This window comes from Pocillopora damicornis, chromosome 4 (assembly GCF_964200805.1).
Source record: "Pocillopora damicornis chromosome 4, jaPocDami1.2, whole genome shotgun sequence".
NCBI lineage: Eukaryota > Metazoa > Cnidaria > Anthozoa > Scleractinia > Pocilloporidae > Pocillopora > Pocillopora damicornis.
Genome location: NC_142673.1, coordinates 9,195,081 through 9,216,112, shown reverse-complemented (window position 1 = coordinate 9,216,112; position 21,032 = coordinate 9,195,081). Strand labels below are relative to the sequence as shown.

Genomic DNA, 21,032 nt, shown 5'->3' with positions numbered 1-21,032 from the left:
AGAAAAATATAAATCCATATCTACATCTACAAAAGATAATTTGTTGGGCAAAGGAAGACAGGCTTACCAAGAAATGGGAAGCACAAAAAAAAAATTCTGGCAAGAAAGAGGACAGAAAGAAGCAATGCAAGACAGTTAAATGCTATTATGCACAATGACTTGAATTCCTGTAGGGCATATTTTTAAAAAAAGTGAGAGAAGGTCCAAGTTACATATGTTCTGCATGCAACAGACTTCTTTATGGGAAAACCGTTACAGAATTAAAGAAAGGCAAATAAATCATTCAACATATTTTTACAGGAAAAGAGTCTCGTGACAATAAAGAATATATCTGTAATAGATGTACCTCCAGAGACAGATCCCGTGTCAAGCTGTCCATAACAGATTATTCGTTGATGAAATTCCCTCAGAACTTAAATGTCTAGAAAAACTTGGGCAAATTCTCATAGCTCAGCAGCTTCTCTTTCAAAAAATAGTTATCATGCCCAAAGGTCAAATACGAAAGATTAAATTGGCTATTTGCAATGTACCTGTAGATTGTGATAAAACATACAATGTTTGCCAAGACCATCCGAAAGGTCAGGTATAATCATGCTAAAACTGAAAAGAAAACTTTCCTTTAGAGCTCATATTTATTTTCAAGCTGTGCAACCTGACATCATATACTCAATGCTCAAAATTGGCTGAGGGAAAACAATCCTTTCTATGGCAGCATAACAATCAACATTGAAAAAATTGACATAAATCTCGCTGAACAACAGCTGTATCGACCGGTATCGCAGAGGTCGTAGGTTCAAATCCTGTACGGGCCTGAATTTTTTTCAGGTCCTATTTTCAACTACCCGTTTCAGTAGTGTTCTTAACTGCGAGGATCTCTTAATTTCATTTCTTCATCGCTGTGCAAATATGAACAAGTGAACAATATGCTGAAATGTGTTCATTAATGGATGACCCCTGAACGAAAAGGAGCTGACGATGACAACGAGGAAGAAATAGATGATCCTTTGAATAAGTTTAGGGCACCCACAAATGAAACCTGTTTACAGTCTGCTCTTCCAGATTATCCTGCAACTCTAAATATACAGCAAATTAGCCATCCAATTAGTCAGGCGGGAATGAAATTTTCGACATTGCGAGTGAAAATAAACATCCAGTTTCATTCATGACTGACAAACATTGTGAAGAACTGGCATTTCCAGTATTATCTCCAAATGGCAGATTTGGTTACACTGCAGAGAAATCAGTTAATTTATCACCTTCAAAATATTTCGATGCACGCCTTTCATACTATAGTAGCAGGTTTGCAATGAATCCTGAATATTTGTTCTTTGCACAGTTCATTATAGAACAGAAAATAGTGTCAGATAGCATCAACATAGCTCTCTCAGAACTTCATGGGCAGTCCCTTACAGCATCAGATTTAAGATCCAACGTACAAAAGTTAAAGAATCTCGTTTTCCAAGACCAGGCCTATCTATTTCTGAGACATGTTCCAGGCTCACCACCCTATTGGCAAAAGGTTATGTATGAAGTTGTAGCCACGGTGAAACAGTTTGGCATTCCAACTTGGTTTAGAACATTATCTTGTGCGGACCTCAGATGGCCTGAGCTGTTTTCAATTATTGGCAGAACAAAAAGCCTGAATTTCACTGATGCCCAAGTTGATACACTGTCTTATAATAAAAAGGTGATCTATGCTGAACTTAAATCCTTTTGGTGTTTTTTTCCCATTCAATGGCAGAGTTGGCCATGTCAGGTTTTCTCATTTGCATTCAAGAACAAAGGATCTAACTTTGTGGTTCTTCTTAGCCAATCAGCATTATATAAACAAACATAAAATATACAAGCCTACATTTACTGCAGTATTTGCACTTACTACACTCTTCTAGGTCATATCTCATTGGGAAGCTATATATATGATTTGGGATGCCATTTCGCAAAACTGCCTCTTCCTGTGCTCTTATTCTACGGGTATTCCAAACAGTCTCCCTGGAAATATCTAATTCTTTCTTATCCAGTGGAATCATCACATAGAGAAGAAGCATTCTGAAAATTAAAGGATGAAATGTAAATTATTGTTTAACAGAATGTTAGATAATCACTTGATATGATGAATCTATCATCTCTTACATCACGAGTAGTAAAAAAAACGATAAGTATATAATATTAGGTTTACGATTTGGTTGTACACAGGCACAGATTCATTCATTGTCAATGTTTCAACTGCTTTTTTTAATTAGACACTCAGCCTTCAGGAAAAAGAAGAAACCCTTAAGGCGAATATCCCACCGAATACCAAGCTGTACGTTTGGCAGTTTCAAATGGGCTTTGGAGAGAAGAATAACCTCTTCAGTATTGACAGTAGGATCACATACGATGAAACACCACCTGAGAAACGATTAGAGTACTTTAAGCACTAGCATTTAAAAGTGTGACACAAATGAACCTTGGTAAAAACTGTGAGTGCTAAAGTTTACTCTGAGTGTAGATAGGTGTGTTTTGAGATTTCCTATCATTTTCGTTATACTCGTTGAGCAGTATACACTACGCTTTTTGAGAATTAATTATATACTGCATTAAATTTTTTAAAGTTATTTATGGTTAACTTTGAATCGGGTATACTTGATAACAGCACCAAAAATGAGTAATAGTAGAATGTCACTTGTTTCAAAACTATCTGGGCGTAACTAATCAATAAATCGATTAATTGATTATAATTGAATTTAATCAATTTCAATTAATTGATTTTTATCAGACATCTATAAAAATTAATACCTTTCCCTGTTGTGATGATAATTTTCATTGATTTATCGATACTAATGGATATTAATTAGCAAATTTAATTGGTTAATATTGATTTATCTCCAATGATTGATTTTGATCAATTAGTTACACCGGGATAATATACAATAAATAGTTTTTACTCTAAAACATGTGGAATGTGATACCAAATTGTGCCAGAGGTGCTAAACATTTCACAATTTGGAAATGTACTCACCCCAAACTGATGTAAGTGATAAATGTATTAAATGCACCATTAATTATTTCCAAGATTGAAAGATGGTGGAGGGAACTGCACGAGAGAATAAAGAAATATTTCACGGACCTTAAGTTGGCTTAAGATTAATGGACGTTATGATCCTTACAATGAAACTGACAGGTAACTACGATTTTTTTACATTAATTTATATTCACGTGCGTCAGCTCTTTAATACTGCTACCTCGCAGCCTCCAAGTTTTGCTCAGGCTGCTTGTTGGCAATAAATAAATCAATAAATATTATGCAGTACAACTGTCTTGGTTTTACTGCCAAAACCCTTGTTTTATGAAAGCCAACTTAAAATCCTCAGGAATATGGAAATGGTGTCTTATCCTGAGATTGAATATGATAGTGATTCAAAGTCAGAATCTTTAATGATCTGATGTCATATGGAGTGCAGAAGAATGATAACAACACTGGTACACAGCTCAATTTAAGCAATTACAACTCTCTGCATCCACTAATATATTTGATCTGTCTTTCCAAGCAGAAAAAAGTGACAAGAGATTCCAAACAGCTGAATTTCAGATACAGACTTTCAGCAAACACAACTCAGAATTTCATAGTTAACGCAGTTGTACTATATGACGAAATGGTAAGAATAAAGCAGATAGAAAAATGGTGAAAGCTTTCGATGATGTACCCCATAAAGAACGTCAGTAGGGTCATTGGTTGGCAAGAAATGATCAACAAAAACCAATAGCTTGGTTTCGGTGTTTCAAAAATCAGAAAAAGCTGTTGAGTAAAGAAATAAGTTGGCAACAACAACTGGCTGAAGAATTACACAAATCCATAAAGCGCAATTTTACTCGACGGCATATTATTATTATTATTAAAACAGAGAAAGTGAAAAAAGTTTAAAATTGAAGGTAATACAAAATATTTACACATACTACCTGAAATATTGAAACAGTATGATGACACAAAAAATTCTAGCATCAAAATAACACCAGTAAAAGCAAGTAAAAAGAAGAATGAAGGAATTGTTACTTCAATCTATATGGTTCTACGGAACCATCATCATCCAAACCGAAATTTGAAGTAGGCGATAAGGTTTGAATATCTCTATACGAGAGAAGGACATTCGATAAAGGATATCCTCCAAACTGGACAGAGGAGGTATTTACTGCAGATAAAATCCGATACGCTGATCCAATCACTTTACAAAATAGAAGACTTGAATGGCGAGGAAATTAAAGGAAGTTTCTATACTGAAGAATTGTTAAAAGCAAAACAAGATGTATTCAGAACTGATAAAGTCATTTGGAGAGATTACCGAAAAAAACAAACTCCCAGACTCCCAAACCAAGCATTAAACAAATGGTAAAGCAGAGTGACGAAATAATCACAGACGATAGACCAGTTTCTACAACAAAAAGCATAGGACCAATCCCAAAACCACGAAAGGGTGTCAAACAGATGGCGCACGAGTATGAATATAATATCATCCCTCCACCAATTGAGCTCAGAGATGGGTGGAAACCAACCGTAATAGAGGAAAAGAGCAAAGCTCTTTAAGGATGTACGAAATCGTTTAAAATTGGTGTGAGAGACAATGAAGATCCATTAAAACAAAAACAAAGAAACAAGCAAAGCTATCCAATACAGCCTCATTAAACAGGTCTGAAATTTGTGAAGAGATACTTAACAGACTCAAAACTAAATGTATCAAGAAAAATGGAAAGCAAGCAATAAAATGCCTGAAAAAGGCAATCACACATTGAAATTCAATAATTTTCACAAACAATTGCCTTTTCCTTTGGTGCAGATTTAAAAGCAATGACAGAAAAGATTCACACATGCGCACCAGACAATAATGATATGATATATTTGTATACATGGATTCAGAAGAGACATATTCAGACAGTGATTATAGTGCTTATTCAGATGATAGCTATGAAAGCAGTTTTATAGATGATAGTATATCATTAAACAAAATAGTAGTGTACGGACATCCGCACAAGGTGCTACTTTTAGCATGCGAGGCCAACTGTACCGTAGGCGTGTCAACGCCACAACTTTACTCTTGTCCAGCGGACATTTGAACCCAACGCACGCACAACACTTGTGCGTAGTTGAGGAGACTCTGGGTTCGAGTTGAATTTAATGGATAGTACGTTAGGCGTGCCTAGCTAAGAGCAGTGCAGGCTCATCCTCCCAATCGTATCTGAATGTGCCTACGCAAGTTACCCCACGTCACATGAACAGTCACATCAATGTATGTGTTACACGAAGTGCGCATACTCGAGTGCAGACGAGTGTTTGTGTTCTGTATCATACACGTGGGCTTCACGTGAGCGAGGAAGTGTGAAGTACACGTGGTTGATTTTTTTTGCAACCCGCGTCATTGGCGGGAAATCACTTACCTTACCGCGTTGTTGAGTAGAGTTTTTGAGTATTTTGCAATTTCAATTCAATTGCGGGACCACGTTATTTATAGCTTACAGCTGTGTCAACCGAAAATAATGATTCAAATTTAACTTCGAATAGACAGGGTTTACAAAATGAGGAAAGACGGGAAAGAGAGACCAAGAATTAATGGGCAGAGAGCAGTCAGGAGCAACGTGAAAGAGAGCGTGAAAAGGCTCGACAAAGGCGGCAGAAATATGGTGAAAAGCAGCGTGAAAGAAAGCAGGAAAGGAACAGCATGAAAAGGTACACTTCTAGTGAAGAACAGCTTGGAAAGGAGAGACAGGGCTTGAGAAAACAGACAGATAAGAAGTTAAGAACAGAAATTGATTGAAATTTGAATTGATCGCGTAAAGACAAACATTATGTCTAGACATAATGTTTTTTAAGTCGGGGCATGTTTATATGATAACCCGTTGGGAGGTTTGTACCAGGTACGAACAGTAACCAATCAGTAGTAAGGGCGGAGTTTGCTATGTTAAAACCAGGAGAAATTCCTTGATTCGCCCTTCTATCCCTCGCCATTCGAACGTCAAGTGCTCAAGAAATCTTTTCCCTCCACCACCCCTATCACCTTCCAACGGGTTCTCAATATTTCTTCAATTATCCAATTTATCATTAGCCTTATCCATTGTGTTTCGGGGTAGCGTTTTTTGTCGCCCCACGTTGACATTATCGGTTGATAAGTTCAGATATTCTGCTCTTTGTTATCACTTAGTTATAATTGATTTAATTAAAACTGCCACAGTTGTGGCCAAATTGTTCCAAATCATCTGTTGTGTTTATTCTAGCATTTTCTTCACGTTGGGACATCTTTTTCGGGCAGAGCTCACGTAAAGGGACGTTTTTCTTCGAAACATGCACCGATATAAAAATAAATTTTGTTCACTCTAAACTATTTTTGCTGGCATCGCCAACAAACGAAAAATTTAATGTAACTGGTGTTCAATTCACTCATTGCTTTGTACAATTGGATTTTTGTTTAAATTATTTGATTAGAGGTTCACTAAAGATTCGAGACAAGATGAGGGCACGCATCACAAAATATAAACAGAAGATAAACAAACTGTGTGCATGCCAAAGACGACCAATGGTTTCCTTTTATTCGAAAGTGCCCTTTCCCATAGATTGGCATAAAATTTAATTAACTATTTATAATCCTTTTAATTGTACATATTGCAAAGCGCTCCGAACTTTAGAGTGAGCGCTATAGAAATCCCCTATTATTATTATTATTATTATTATTATTATTATTATTAAAAAACAATTGTCTGTGTCATAATATAGGTGTCTCATATTGCTTGTATTGTGTTTGTACTCTGTGGGTTTAATTTTTTTTCTATTTTTTGTTTTTATACATTCATATATAAGGTTGGTTATATTGTCAATGCAGGCCCTCATTAAAACCAAATTCCAGCTGACCTCAGACAGCCTGGTTTAATACAACCAATGAATGAACAATCTTTTTTATTACTTAACGTTTGCACTAGACTGTTGCCTCCTAAATTTCTTGGAAATAATGTAATGTTATCTTTACATTTATCGCACAAAGATGAAAGTGATATGCCTGAATATGAGTGTGGCAATGATTTCTCTCTCCAGAGTGGGAAATGGGAATATGATTCAGGTGAGTAAACTTAAATTGACAAGGTCATATAAATGTAAGGTTTATGAATCTGTTGATTCATTGATGTGATTTTTTTTACTTTAAATATCTGAAAATGTCTTTGTGAATGCCAGCTTGCACTCAAAATTTAAGCCTTTACACCCAAACATCACTATACATATTCTCCATACTGTTCTCTAAACATTTTCTAAGATGCTGACAAGGAGAATTTTTCAATCAATCAAGAGCTTCTTTAGTTAGTGATCATTTCCCTTAATCCTCTTACCATAAGGTTTGATCCAGAGATGTTGCAAGGAAAAATTAGATGCTATATATAGTCACTCAGAGGGTGAAAGGCTTAAATGAAGATGTACTTTTCCATGCCATATTTGAAAAAAATATTTCTATGCCATCTTTATTTTTTGGCATTGTTTGCAAATTCATAAATGGCATTAGGACACACAATGTTCCAACCAATTTTATAATAAAGTTCGGATATAACGCGCGCTGTCATTGGTTGAAAGAGCGTGCTCTATGAGAGTATAGAGCATAGAACTGAGCTAAAGCTGTCACGCCATCTGCCAATTCGTAACATGGCGGACCAATTCCCTAATTATTCACTCGGGTTTCTTTTCGAGCTAGACGTCCTTTACGACCTAGAAAACGTTAGCGTCGATAGATTTAGAGGATATTGTCAATAAAAGTGGGACCTACCCGTTATGTGAAAGTGAGGTTTCCGATGAAGTTAGTTATGAAAACAGTGAGCGACGCCACAACATTAACAAGCAAAGATTTAAAAACATGTCAAGTGATGCAATTGATGGCATAATAACAAAGGCAGAAACAAAGAAAACCAAAGAATCCACTAAATGGGCACTCCGAGTTTTTGAAGGTGAGTTTTTTATTGTAAAAATATAATAAATACAATATGAAAACCTTGAAAAAGGTGTGCGCTATTTGCTAAAAATTTTCGCAAAAACGATTAAAATAAGTGGATGAATTAGCTGGCGCACACACGTTTACAACCAACAACAACATATTTTTCTCAAAAACGTACACTAAAACACAAATAAAAATAATTTTTCATAACTCATGCCAGTTTATGCCGTTTTCTTTTAATAGCTTGGTGTACTGAAAAAAGACTTTCGAAGAACCTCCACGAAATGAGCAAGAAAGAGCTTGACAAAAACCTCCGCTACTTTTACGCAGAAGCAAGAACAAGAGATGGTGCATTATATTCAAGATCATCCCTCCTTGGATTGCGAAATGCAATCGAAAGATATCTCAACAACCCAGCATTTAATAGAGGAATTTCAATCACCAAAGGGACCGAATTCCAATCATCAAACAAACTCCTGCAGAGTATGATAAAGTTAAACAAACGCGAGAACAATGAAAACACAAAACACAAACCTCCCATCCCAGCAGCAGACCTTGAAAAGTTGAAGTCGTCAAATACAATCCGGGGAGACAGTCCTTTGGGTCTTCTACGAAATGTCTGGCTTAACATCAGCTTGTACTGGTGTCGTCGAGGACGCGAAGGTCAACGACAATTGAAGAAGCAAAGCTTCCAGTTCTTCTTTGACGATAATGGACGGGAATATGCTTCAATGACCCATGACGAGGCTACTAAGAACCATCCAGGAGGGATTGAAGACATCTCTAGTGTAGAAAAGGAGGCCAGGATGTATTCAACATCGGAGGATCCACTTTTTGATGGCCTTAACTGCCTCAAGAACTATATCCAGAAGTTAAATCCTAACTGCGAAGCATTCTTTCAGTACCCAAAACGAGCCGTGAAACCTGAATATGACGTTTGGTATGAAAACAAACCGCTGGGGGTCAAAAAACTTGACGGAATGATGAAAGAAATTTCCAAACTGGCGTCTCTTTCAAGAATCTACACAAATCATAGTGTCAGGGCAACTGCAATCACGCTGTGGTCCGACGCGCAAGTTCCATCGCGGCACATAATGGCGATCTCTGGTCATCGCAGTGAGGCAAGCCTCAAGAGTTACAACACTCGCCCATTGAGTGTTGAGCTAAGGGCTTGTTCAGATATCCTCTCTGGTGCAATGAGTGGTGGACCACGACAGCCCAATTCCCCTAATGCAGTCACCAGTTCAGGAAATCCTCTCGCTGCTGTAAATTCGACTGTTGTTCATTCAAAGAACAACACAGCGCAGCAGTTTGTCAAGTATCAGCCACAAGCTTTAAGCAGTTTGTTTTCAAATTGTCAAGTTAATAACATCCAGGTTTTCATGGGCCACGATTCGGCTGGATTTCATTGATCATGTTACTAAAGATGCTGATTTTGGATGTGGAAATTACATTCAGTTCGCATTCGAATTCACTGTAAGAGTAGCTCGTTTCGCTTTGAGATTCTACGTGATCGCTTTTGATGGCTTGACATATTGACAGCTCTTGTCTTGTTCAACAAATCAGATTAGTTTTACCATTCTAACAAAGATTCTGATTGGCTTATTGTAGCGTGCTCTATGAGAGTATAGAGCATGCTGACGACATTGTTGTTCTCTTTGGAAATAAAGTTTGTTTTGTAAATTGAAAGTAATGCTTGGGTAATTTAACGGATTCTTTATTATAAAGAAGTTAAGAAGAAGTCAGTCAGAAGTGGGAAGAAACACTCGACTATGTCTCGTGTTTCTCCCTACTCTTCTTCCGTGTTCTAGCCGCTTCCTGCGTGCTTTATAACAGAACAGAGCACAGTCAAGGCTTCTCTATTTGTTAAATAACACCAGTCAGAATTATTGATTTAACTTTAGTAAAATGAGTATCAAATTTTACTGTACACAGGAAAATTTGACCAAAATGACAGTTAAATATGAGCAACTGTTCTTCTAGTGCAGATGGTTATATGTATTTGTCAATCTACTTATAATGGTGCGATTGAAACACACATTATGCCATCAAAAAACAAAGGGTTTAGAAATCTGATCATATGATGAATCATTTAAATATAAACCTTGTTACTAGTAGCTAACATATCTTCGATTTTTACATTTTCATGCATAATGTTTTATGGAAAGCAGCGGCTCAGAAGGTGCTGATGCTATCACAGATAGCAAACTGACATCTGTAAACCCTGTGATAATCTCTACTTTCAACTATACAGGTAAAATGTAGATAATTTAAAGTTAACAGTTAGTTTGTGTCTTCATAATCATCCCATGCTTATTGTTATCAGTTTGGAGTTGGAACTCTATCTGCTGCTTGTATAAAGCTGTATGTATGTATGTATTACGCTACATTGATTTTAACTGTAGACCTGTAACAAATTAGGTAAAGATGCTTATCTTGACTTTTGTATTTTATTTTATGCAGAAAATTGCAATGAAAGCAGAACTGGAGGGGAGGGGAATGCCACTGAAGATGAGCAAGAATTTACTGCAAATCTACCTGTTTTTTATGGTGCAGTAATTTCCGGTAAATCCTGGTTTGTTATATTCTTCATTAACATTCACCACTTGGTAAAAGCAATCATTCTTCTTTACAAAGTTTATTCAGGGTTGTAATAGTAGTAGTATTTATGAGTCAGTTTTAGATTGACTTTCAACAAACAAGGTATGTTTAATAATGTTTCCTCATTGTGTGAGCTGATGATTTCATGCTGATAGCCTCTCAAATTCATTTTCAAGAAAAGTTTTTAACCCAAATTTTCATTTTAAAACTGATGCATCTTTTCTAGTAATCCCATGGTTATCCTAACCAGTACCCACATGGAACTCTTGCTGCTTTTTCTTTCCTATCACCTTCACTTAATCAATGTTGTAATTGTGGATTTCTTCTTTTAAGTTTCAACCCGCATCGTTTACCGAAAATATATCGCCTTTTTTTACCCATAATTGTGGTGTTGAGAAATTTCGATTGCCGCAGTCACACCCACTACCGAGTATAATACCCAGAACGATGGGCTTCATTGTTACCCCTATATCTTAAAACAGCCAATGAAGAAAAGGCAAATGAATTCCACGACACCATGAACAGTCTACACCCGAGACTAAAATTTGAGATCGAGAAACCCACTGCATCACCAGAAGGCCTATCTCTATCACTGCTTGACTTCAAAGTCACTATCACGACGAACGGCGAAAGCCCCTTTGAATTTTACAAGAAACCTGCGAAAAAGCCGCTTTTCGTACACCACCAGTCTGCCCTGCCAAAGCGCTCAAAGACCAACTTCATCCGCAACGAACGGAGGCGTATACAGCAGAGATGTTCAACCCAAATAACATCCAACAAACACGACCGCGACCTCAACAAATTCTCCGCCTCAACGGATATCCAGAACGCACCATACATGAAACAAAACACCTGCAGAATCACCAAAGAGACCCCCAAACACAGACAAAAGAGTGGCCTTATCTCAAAATCCCGTTCATCTCAGACCGGCTAAACCGAAAAATCACGGGAATCTTCAAGGGAGAAAACATCCCAGTGCGAATCGCCCACAAGTCCTACACTCTCAGACAAGCCCTTTCACACAACACAACAGAAAGGAAATGCAACAGATCAAACTGCCCCATCCCAGACACCAATTTATGCCTACAGAGAAACACCGTTTATCAGCTCACGTGCAAAGCTTGTGGCAAATATTACATCGGAAGCACGACACGATTCCTACATGATCGAACAAAAGAACACTTGACCAACGACAACTCGTCGGTAAAAAAACATCTCACAACACACCATCGCAACAACAGCCATAACATTGAAGTCAAAGTAATCACGCATGAAAATGACCCCGTCAATCTGCGATTGTACGAAGCGTATTACATCAGAAAGCACAAGCCGGGACTGAACTCCCGTGAGGAATGCACTGAACTTAACGATCTTCTATTTTAATGATTTATTTTAATGAGCTATTTTAATTAACGGTTTTAACACATATTTTAGAACATTTTATCACGCCATTAGTTTTCATGCGTCCTACAGGCTAGTTTTACACTATGCTAATTTACAGTGGCACCTCCAACGTTTAAAACCATAGCGCAAATATTTTATCGTCCTCCCTGATGATGCCGTAGAACGGCGAAAGCTCGGAGTGAATAAAGAAAGAACCACAGTAGCACTTAAAGGCTTCATTTGATCAATATCCCACATCATTACGACATGCTACTAAAGGACACGTTCAAACGTACAGTTGAAAGAATTCAAGGAAGGGACCACCTTGGATGACAACCCTCAGATCCTTATGTCCACTGTCCTACAAGGTTGGCGTAATACTCTGGATAAAGTTCCAGCTGAGGTCAAGCCATACTTCCAGTTTCAAGATGACATCACAGCCCAAAATGGTTTGTTGTTCAAGGGTGAGCACCTCATTGTATCAGCCAAGTTAAGAAAAGAATGATGAAAAAGGTCCGTTTGTCCCATCATGATATCGAGGGTTGTCTTCGACGAACAGCCGGGCATGAATGCTGAGTTTAAAGATTTCATTCTCAAATGTAATATCTGCAGTTCGTACAAGCCAGCACAGCCTCAAGAACTGCTGATGCCCTATGAAATCCCATCTAGGCCTTGGCAAAAGGTCGGTACGGATCTCTTCTTATTTGACCAGCGCCACTAACTGATCACTGTGGAGTACTACTCTTCTTTCTTTGAGGTGGGTAAGCTCAATACAACAGATTCCAGAACTGTTATTGAGAAGTTGAAAATGTAGTTTAGCCAACATGGAATTCCGGAGATAGTCAATTCTGACAATGGACTGCAATGTGCTTCTGCAGAGTTTGCAAAGTTTACAAGTGCTGGCACTTTCAAAATATTACTACCTCTCCACAGAATCCACAAAGCTACAAAAAGGTTGAGTGAAAGTCTCTGAAAAACATCATGAGGAAGGAAGTACATGCAAAGTTTGACCCATATCTTACTCTGCGGAAATTGGTTCATCCCCAGTGCAAAAGCTGTTCAGCTGGAGAACACACAATTTCTTACCACTATCAAGTAAACTACTAGAGCCTAAGTCAGGTCCCCCATAGGATGTGCAAGAAAAGCTGATAAATTCTAAGCAAAAGCAGGCTTTCTACTACACCCTGAAAAGTAAAGCACGACCTGAGTTGCAACCGCGACAGACCGTTAAGATGAAGAGGCCCGATGAATCCACCTGGACGGAAGCTGTTTGCAAGAAAATGATTGACCCACATTCTTATGTGGTTGTATCGAGTGGTGAAACCTGCCACCAAATCGCCGACTGCTGTGAATGGTGCCAGTATCTGATACTCTGCTCGTTGCAAAACAAGCAGGCGAGCCTCTGCGATCAGTGCCCCTGTCAGATTTTCCCCCAGCTGCAAAACAGCAGCTGAGCTCCTTCAATCAGTGCGGACCCCCAACCTGTTGTGAAACCTGCTGCTGAACATGTGGAACTTGTGCCTCCTTCTACTGTTACAAGGAGTGGTTGTATTTTCAAACGACTAACATGTTTCCAAGAGTTGGTGACTTAGACTTAATGCTTTTTGGAAGCTTTATTTCTTAACACTGTTGTTTATTTTTCTCACTAAAGAACTCGGTTGCAGTTTGCAAGAACTCATTTAAGACACTACCTTTACAAAGAGGAAAATGTTGTGATACTGCTTAAATTAGCAAGTATTTCTGTATCACATGACTTATTGTTATGCTGTTAGATCTAGTCCTCTTTCCGTCAGCTGCCATTAAAGTTGTTGGGTTGTGTTTACGCTCGGTGTCCTTACGCTGATCGTAACAATGGCACTTATTGGGTCTTCTACATCGATCACCTTATTACCTTTCGTATCAAGCCCCCTTAATACATCCAAATTAAAGACTTTATCGTTAACATCTTTCCTGTTAACCAAATCTTTGTCGCTATTGTCACTTCTATGATAATCTGGTATCAACAACCTGCTTTTCAATGTTTCGGGTAACAGCTTGTCTATGTCTATTTTCTTATCTGTGATGTCTTTCATCTGCCTCAAGGTTACAGCTTCATCATCATATTGTGCTCTACTCAAGTCATAAATGATCTTACCATCAGCATCCCATCTGTTGCGATTTCCTAATTTTAACAATTGGTTGTCATCACTTTTTTTTTTGCATGTTGTGTCACAAAATGCCTTGTTGACAACATCATTATTTGAAGCAGTTTCTCCTTTTGGACCCTGTGGACCTCTCCCTTTGGACCAGTATCTCCCTTGTCACCTTTGGTCCTGGTGGCCTGCTGGTCCTTTCACACCTTTCCCAGTTATATCTATTTTGCTATGATTTCCACTAAACATACCCTGTTTTATGAATTTCTCATTATAAGCATAATCGGTATAGGAAAATACTTTTAGGATGTTTAATATGTCTTTCTCCTACTGCGTTCATTCGTATAATATAAACAATAGTATCCGCATAATATACTCATTAAACCCTGGTACTTTGTGCTGATGTACAAATAATTAACTGCCAGTCTACTGGATACTTCTATGACTTCTTGACAATTTAACCCAAAACTGTCAAAATATTCTATTACATTATTTTTAATATTCATAACCACCCAATGTGTAACAGGACCAACACTATCATCAAGATTAATAACATGGTACCCTGTCTTCTGTTTATTAGTTATTTGATCTCTGGAGAATACACTAATAAACTGCTTTATCTATTGTAACTCTGCGTGCCATTACTATTTGATACCTTCAACAAAGAGGAACACCAATGTTTGCAAGCAATGTAACAAGGAATCCACCACTCTGTTTCTTTGTTGGTTTGATGGCAAAAGGAATTCCCTGTCAGAAGGCCTTCTTTAGTTTATTACTTCGGCTACCAGTATCATTATATCTCCTTTTGCTTAAGCGTATCAGTGTATAAATTTTATTTCTATAGTATTTGTACCTAACTTTGTCTCCACAAGCATATAATTTATTTCTAACCTTAATTGCCACCTTAATCCATTAGTTATCCAAGGTTTAGATAGCTGCTTTGCTTTGCAATTAGATAATTTTAAGGGGAAGTGTTTGTAAACAGTTGTATTATACTTGTTGTAAAACGATGAAACAATTTGTTTACACAATTTAATCTATTTGCAATTATTCGATTCCAGTCAACTTCAGACAGCTCATCGTTAAAGCGATCAGCAGAGAATCTTGAATACTCACATATTTTTAACTTGTTGAAGTTTATCTTTTGCTGACGTTGTAATACAGAACTATGAGAAATGATCATTAATATCAGAAAAAATGTTTCCGCTAGCGTGGAGTTTGTCAGGATCGTTAACGAAGATGTTATCAATCAACGTAGCAGAAGTTCTATGAACGTGCACTGGTTTGTCCACTGTTGGAATAAGATAACAGCTTCAAAGAGAGAGTAAAAAAACCTGGCTTATTTGAGATGATTCACACTTGAGTAGATCTACATTATCAATCTGGACTTGAAGTACCCTTATCAGATACAGTTGGAAAAGGTTCAAACCAGAAATTATCTTTCTGTGTTAGAAAGGCTAATTTCCAAAACTGAAAAGCCGGCTAACTCAGATCATTGCCTCCGACAGTAAATTGCCTCCGACAGTAAATTGCCTCCGACAGTAAATTGCCTCCGACTTTGCAAATTACCCGATCATTGTATGTGTTTCCACCCGAAAGACAGGCCAGATGTGAAATACATAGTAGATGTCTCCAAAAATGAAGACCTGTCAAAAAGCGGAAACTTACCTCTCACAGTCACCCAAGGAACCTGCATTGAGAATGCAACCAGCTCATACGTTCCTGATGATGGGACCAATGGCTGTGCATTTCTGTGTAAGGTCTTTGGCGATCACTTCCTGTGTTAAAATGAGAGGTCAACTGTCATCACATTTGAAGAAATTGCCTGCCTTGCTAAGGAAGTCATCATCGATTCCCCTCTTCAATTCACATCAATGAATTGGTACAGACTTGCATTTTCTCTGTTCCTCAATTCAGACTAAAGAATGATCATGATATATTTCTTAGTTCAGACAAAAAAAGTATTCCTGATATCACTTCGAATTGATTCGACAGTAAATTTATGTCACAGGAGACGTAGTCTTTTGCAAAAACCCTGAAATATCAGCATACATGTATCAATATATTTTCTAATTTGCATAATTTCATATTTCTTCAATTTCACATCTTCATGAAAAGTCATTCCATATTACTTGAGACAGTTTACTTTATATAACTGCTACAAAATTTTACCCACAAGTCTGTTCTATCACCTTTATTCTAGGAACTTTTCTGTTTACCCGATGATGCACCTGAGATATTAATATATAGATATTTCGATGGGCCTTGGCATTCAAAAAGTGTTTGTAAAAGGAAGAAGAGTCTTTTATCAAAGGCCGTAAATGGACATAGAATAAAGAGGCTGATTCTCTAAGTGCGATTTTTGTGGACAGACATATATAGGTGTGTGGCTGAAACACTGGAAATATGCTCACTGCCAACCAACATAATGGGCGTAAATTTGCATATTTGGTTGTCTGTTTTTTTGGCTTCCTTGGTCCTGAAGATTTAGTAATAGCATCTACAATTTGTTACGCTTGGGGGAAACTAGTGCACGACAGATCTTTGAGCTGCTTCAAGCCCATGATTACATCGGAATTTGAGGAAATCGACCTTTTTGGGACTAACAATATGTACATGCGCATTCCTTTATCAGTTTTAGAGGGAATTACCAGCCTTTTTTCAAATTCTACTGACATAAAAAGGAAACATCTTTTACAGATATTCAAGTTATCAAAACTACCACATTTGAATGTGTAAAACTGCAGATTCCTGGAAGACAGAATTTTATTTGATGGAAGGAGTATTTAGGAGAACTAGTAGACCTTGACCATTCTCACAATAACCAAATAACTTTGCTAGGATTGGTGTGTTTGTGCTCATATCCTGCATTGCACCATATTCAAATCTACGGCCTAAAAGGAACTTCTGCTTTTGACCAAGACATTTTCCAGAGTTACGAGAGATGTATCTAGAATTGAGATAGAAGACAGAGTTTATCTTTTGGATGATTGAATGACTGCCATTAAAAGTAGCAACATTATCTGTGGCAGCATATGCACCATCATCTGCTTTTTTATTGATCCATAAATCAATATCAAAGTATACATTATACCAATCAAAAGGATGAGCCTCATTGCTGCTATCACAAACCTATATCTTGTTTTCCTTTGGGAAGCATTATTACCTGCTGTGACTATTGGGTTCTGCTGATCAACAGAGACATATTCATATATTTTACAGTATTTGGACGATTTAAAACTCATCTATAAAATAAGATTAGATAATTTTAATAGTTTCATAATTATTCAAATTGTGCTGAGAGAGTGCTTTCCACAAATGATGGATTCTTAGGTTTGTTCAGTTGAGGTAAATATTTGATGTTCCCACTTCTATTTTCCATTCCAGCATTTGTTGTGGGTGCTTCAACAGTTTTCTTCTTTGGTGCCTCTAGACCACCCTCTTTCGCTTTTACTACTGATGGTTCTGCAGATGTTGCAGTTGTTGACACCACTTCCACACAGGTCTTTCGTGTCTCTTTTATCAGTGCATCAATATTGGTATCTCTTTATACTATATTTATCCCTTTATCTCCTTACTCTGAACACATATTTAATATTGTAGATAAATAATTTCACATCTCCTTCAATATGAGATTAACATTATCTGAAATATTAACTATTCTATTTTTCTCATCTGTGATTTATATTCTCATCTCTTTTATACAGGTTGCATTAATATTATTGAAGAATGACCTCTTTGGTTCCACATCACATGGGTAACGGAGTGGGTAATTAGCAACACTAGCCTTGTATAATATGTTGGATGTACTACCAGCAATAGCTCAATATTTCCATGAAGTTTTGCACATATTTGTATTCTGTGCCTTTTTGGGTCTGTTCAATAGTAGGTGTTGAATCAGGATGGGTGTTAACTACTATGGTATGTAGTCTCGTGGGTTTTCCTTATTAATGAGTATTTAAGGAGTGTTTTGTCCTTAGTTTTTTCCTCTCGCTGTGTTACAAGCACTGATTTAGTTTACACAGGGTGTGGATATGTCTGAGGAACAGGGAGGAAGATCTGGTTCTTCAATTTCGACCATTTCCAATGTCGACCCTAGAGTACAGTAGGCAATAAAGGACGCCATCTCGTCAATGTTTTCTGAACTGTCAGCAAATCTTTCCTTCGTTATTGATTCCAGATTTTCTGATCTTAAGCACAATTTTTCCAAGGAGCAAGAGGCATCTTTGTCCTCTTAGTCAAAGTAGTCTAAGAAGAGTGAGCCAGAGTTGAATTCCAAGCACAGTGTTTACTTCATAAGCTTAAAAAGGCTAAGGATTCTTTAGCAAGCACTTAGTACAAGAAAGCGAAGGAAGCCATCAAAGAAGGTATCACCTTATTAAAGAAGCATATTAAGGTTATCGAATTAGCTGATAGAAGTGAGTTTGGCTGGTCGACAGTGAAATAGTATTTGTTGAATGAGTTAGCTTCCAAGAAAGACCTCAATAGCGAGCAATTTACCCGATGAAGCAGTCAAACACACATCAGAAGTTTTCAAAGATTATAAATTCAAACGTACAAAAAAGAAAGGTGCTTATCCTTATGATTACATGAACAGTGTAACAAAGTTTGATGAGAAACTACTTGAAAAAATTTCTACAGCAACATTCAAGATGAACATATATCTGATGAAGTACAAACATTCTCAAAGTGCATGGAATACATTCAATCTCAATACTATGGGTGAATATCGTGATCTGTATTTAAAGTCTGATATTCTTTTGCTTGGTGATGTCTGAAAATTTCAGAAAGACCTGTCTACAGTATTACAAACGTGATCCATGTCATTATTTTACATCTCCAGGACTCTCTTAGGATGCAGTTTTTAAAATGACTGACATTAAATTGGAATTTAAGACAGACATTGATAGGTTATGAGAAAGGCATGTGCGGTGGTATCACACATTTTTAACCCACATGTAAAAGCAAACAACAAATACATGAACAGCCACAATGCTGAAGAACCATCAAAATATATCGTGTGTGGATGCCAATCATCTGTATGGAACTGCAGAATGGATTCGTACCCATTGACTTCTGTTTGTTGAACACCAGATCAATCAATAAGAAGGAACTTGCGATTAAAGATTATGCAGTCGAAAATAATATAGACTTTTTTGCATTGACTGAGACATGGCTGAGTAATAATGAAAACTATAATTTTTCCATCGCCGAAGTTTGCCCCACTGGATACCAGTTTTACCACGTTTCTCGGAAAAACGCACGAGGGGGAGGAGTTGGCCTCCTAATAAAGAAACACATGAAGGTTACGAAACAAACCCAAAGAAATTTCAAGTCCTTCGAATACCTGGACATCGTAACGACATGCTCCACTGGGTCTACAAGGATTGTTACCATCTATAGACCACCTCCATCTAAGGCAAATCAACTAAATAGTGCTCTATTCTTTGAAGAATTCTACATTCTCGCAGAACAGTTAGTTGTGTCCCCTGGTAACCTACTCATAGTGGGTGACTTCAACTATCACGTGGATAATATCAGCAATCTGGATACTGTCAAATTTAACAACATCTTAGAATCGTTCGGTCTAGTCCAACATGTAAATGGACCCACCCATAAGAAGGGCCACACCTTAGACCTGATTATAACTAGAGCCGAGGACGAACTGGTAAATAGCACTGAAATACGGGATCCCATGCTGTCCGATCACTCTGCTGTACACTGCAAGCTTCGCCTAAAGAAACCACCCCTGGAACAAAAGGAAATTAGTTGTCGTAAACTGCGCTCGGTAAATATGAGCAGTTTTAATGACCTAAAGCAGTCCAACCTGCTGTCAACTAGCACCCTTGATGTTACGGGTCTCATTGAAAAATACGAAAACACACTGACGGAAACACTTGAAAGGCATGCCCCTTTAACACGACGCGTGATAACTCTCCGCCCATCAGCACCATGGTACCATGAGGGTATTAGTGATGCTAAGAGAAAACGCCGGAAGCTGGAGCACCGTTGGCGATCGTCAAGACTGTGCGTCGACAGACAGATATATGTCGACCAGTGCCGGGTTATGAATAAAATGATTAAGGATGCAAAGGCTTCATACTACTCATCTATTATTTCAGAGAATGCATCAGATCCAAAAGTTTTTTTCAACACAGTCGACAAGCTATTACACCGCAAAGTAGAGAGATGCTATCCGACCGCACCCTCGACGATTGAGCTTACGAACAATTTTGCCAACTTTTTCGACAAGAAGATAGCGACAATAAGAACAGAGCTATCCAAAGAAGCGACTTCTAATACCCAGTCCTGCGAAGCAAACAAACAGCCTTGTCATGAATGGTGAAACAGAGAATTAACTCTGAAGTGTAAATTAAAGTGCTATTTAAACCCATGAATAACCCACAGGGCGTTAGCCCTAATAAAGGGAAACAGGGAACCACACGAGGCAAAGAAAAAATCTTTTGACCTCGGTGGGAATCGAACCCACGACCTCCGGATTAGATCTTGAGTGCACAACAGCCTTGTCATGCCGAATTCAAAGAGTTTAGAGTGATGTCAGAGAGAGAGATTGAAGGTTTTGTAGACACTATCGGTAAAAAATCTTGTGATATTGATCCTATACCGGCATCTATTCTAAAGGAATGTAAATCAGCCCTTCTACCTGTTTTAACCAACATCGTGAACATGTCGCTCCAATCAGCATCAATGCCTGCTGCACTGAAAGAAGCAGTGATCAAACCGAAGTTGAAGAAGAACAACCTGGACTCCGAGGATTATTCGAATTTTAGACCTATCTCAAATCTGAAGGTTATATCAAAGATAATTGAAAAGGCAGTTTCTTGTCAATTGAGTGATCACCTACCTGATAATGATCTAGAGGAATCTTTTCAGTCTGCGTATAAGCGTTTTCACAGCACAGAGACTGCACTCTTGAGGGTGCAAAATGACATTCTCTTCGAAATAGACAATCAAAAATGTG

The 21,032-nt window shown here is 37.7% G+C and overlaps 3 protein-coding genes and 1 long non-coding RNA gene across 7 annotated transcripts in view; 3 read left to right on the top strand and 1 right to left on the bottom strand.

Moving 5' to 3' along the window:
• The window catches only part of LOC149046728 (uncharacterized), a 14,709-nt gene extending 7,414 nt beyond the window's left edge, over positions 1-7,295 (top strand). The window contains exons 2-3 of one of the 2 annotated variants that reach the window (XR_016186165.1): positions 2,241-2,492; positions 3,053-7,295. This is a non-coding gene — a long non-coding RNA (uncharacterized LOC149046728). Of the gene's footprint in view, positions 1-2,240 lie in introns of both variants that reach the window. The other variant, XR_016186162.1, reaches the window with a different exon arrangement.
• LOC149046720 (uncharacterized) overlaps positions 1-21,032 on the bottom strand; it is a 74,280-nt gene that overhangs the window by 3,903 nt on the left and 49,345 nt on the right. Inside the window, exons 3-4 of one of the 3 annotated variants that reach the window (XM_089205038.1) lie at positions 15,719-15,828; positions 1-2,046 (exon numbers count right to left, since the gene is read on the bottom strand). The exon at positions 1-2,046 is cut by the window's left edge and continues 3,656 nt beyond it. The gene's annotated coding sequence lies outside the window, so the exon portion shown is untranslated. Of the gene's footprint in view, positions 2,047-14,706; positions 15,217-15,718; positions 15,829-21,032 lie in introns of those variants that run through there. The other 2 variants (XR_016186161.1, XM_089205039.1) reach the window with 2 other exon arrangements.
• On the top strand, positions 8,371-9,346 carry LOC149046727 (uncharacterized). Its single transcript, XM_089202644.1, has one exon. It carries the CDS (start codon positions 8,420-8,422, stop codon positions 9,344-9,346), a length of 927 nt encoding a protein of 308 aa, XP_089058770.1. The 5' UTR covers positions 8,371-8,419.
• Positions 19,092-20,396, top strand: LOC149046726 (uncharacterized). Its single transcript, XM_089202643.1, has one exon. The coding sequence runs from the start codon at positions 19,092-19,094 to the stop codon at positions 20,394-20,396; it is 1,305 nt and encodes a 434-aa protein (XP_089058769.1).

Coding starts and splice junctions, on each gene's coding strand:
- LOC149046727 (XM_089202644.1), top strand. CDS start 8,420: ATGATAAAGTTAAACAAACGCGAGAACAATGAAAACACAAAACACAAA.
- LOC149046726 (XM_089202643.1), top strand. CDS start 19,092: ATGGAACTGCAGAATGGATTCGTACCCATTGACTTCTGTTTGTTGAAC.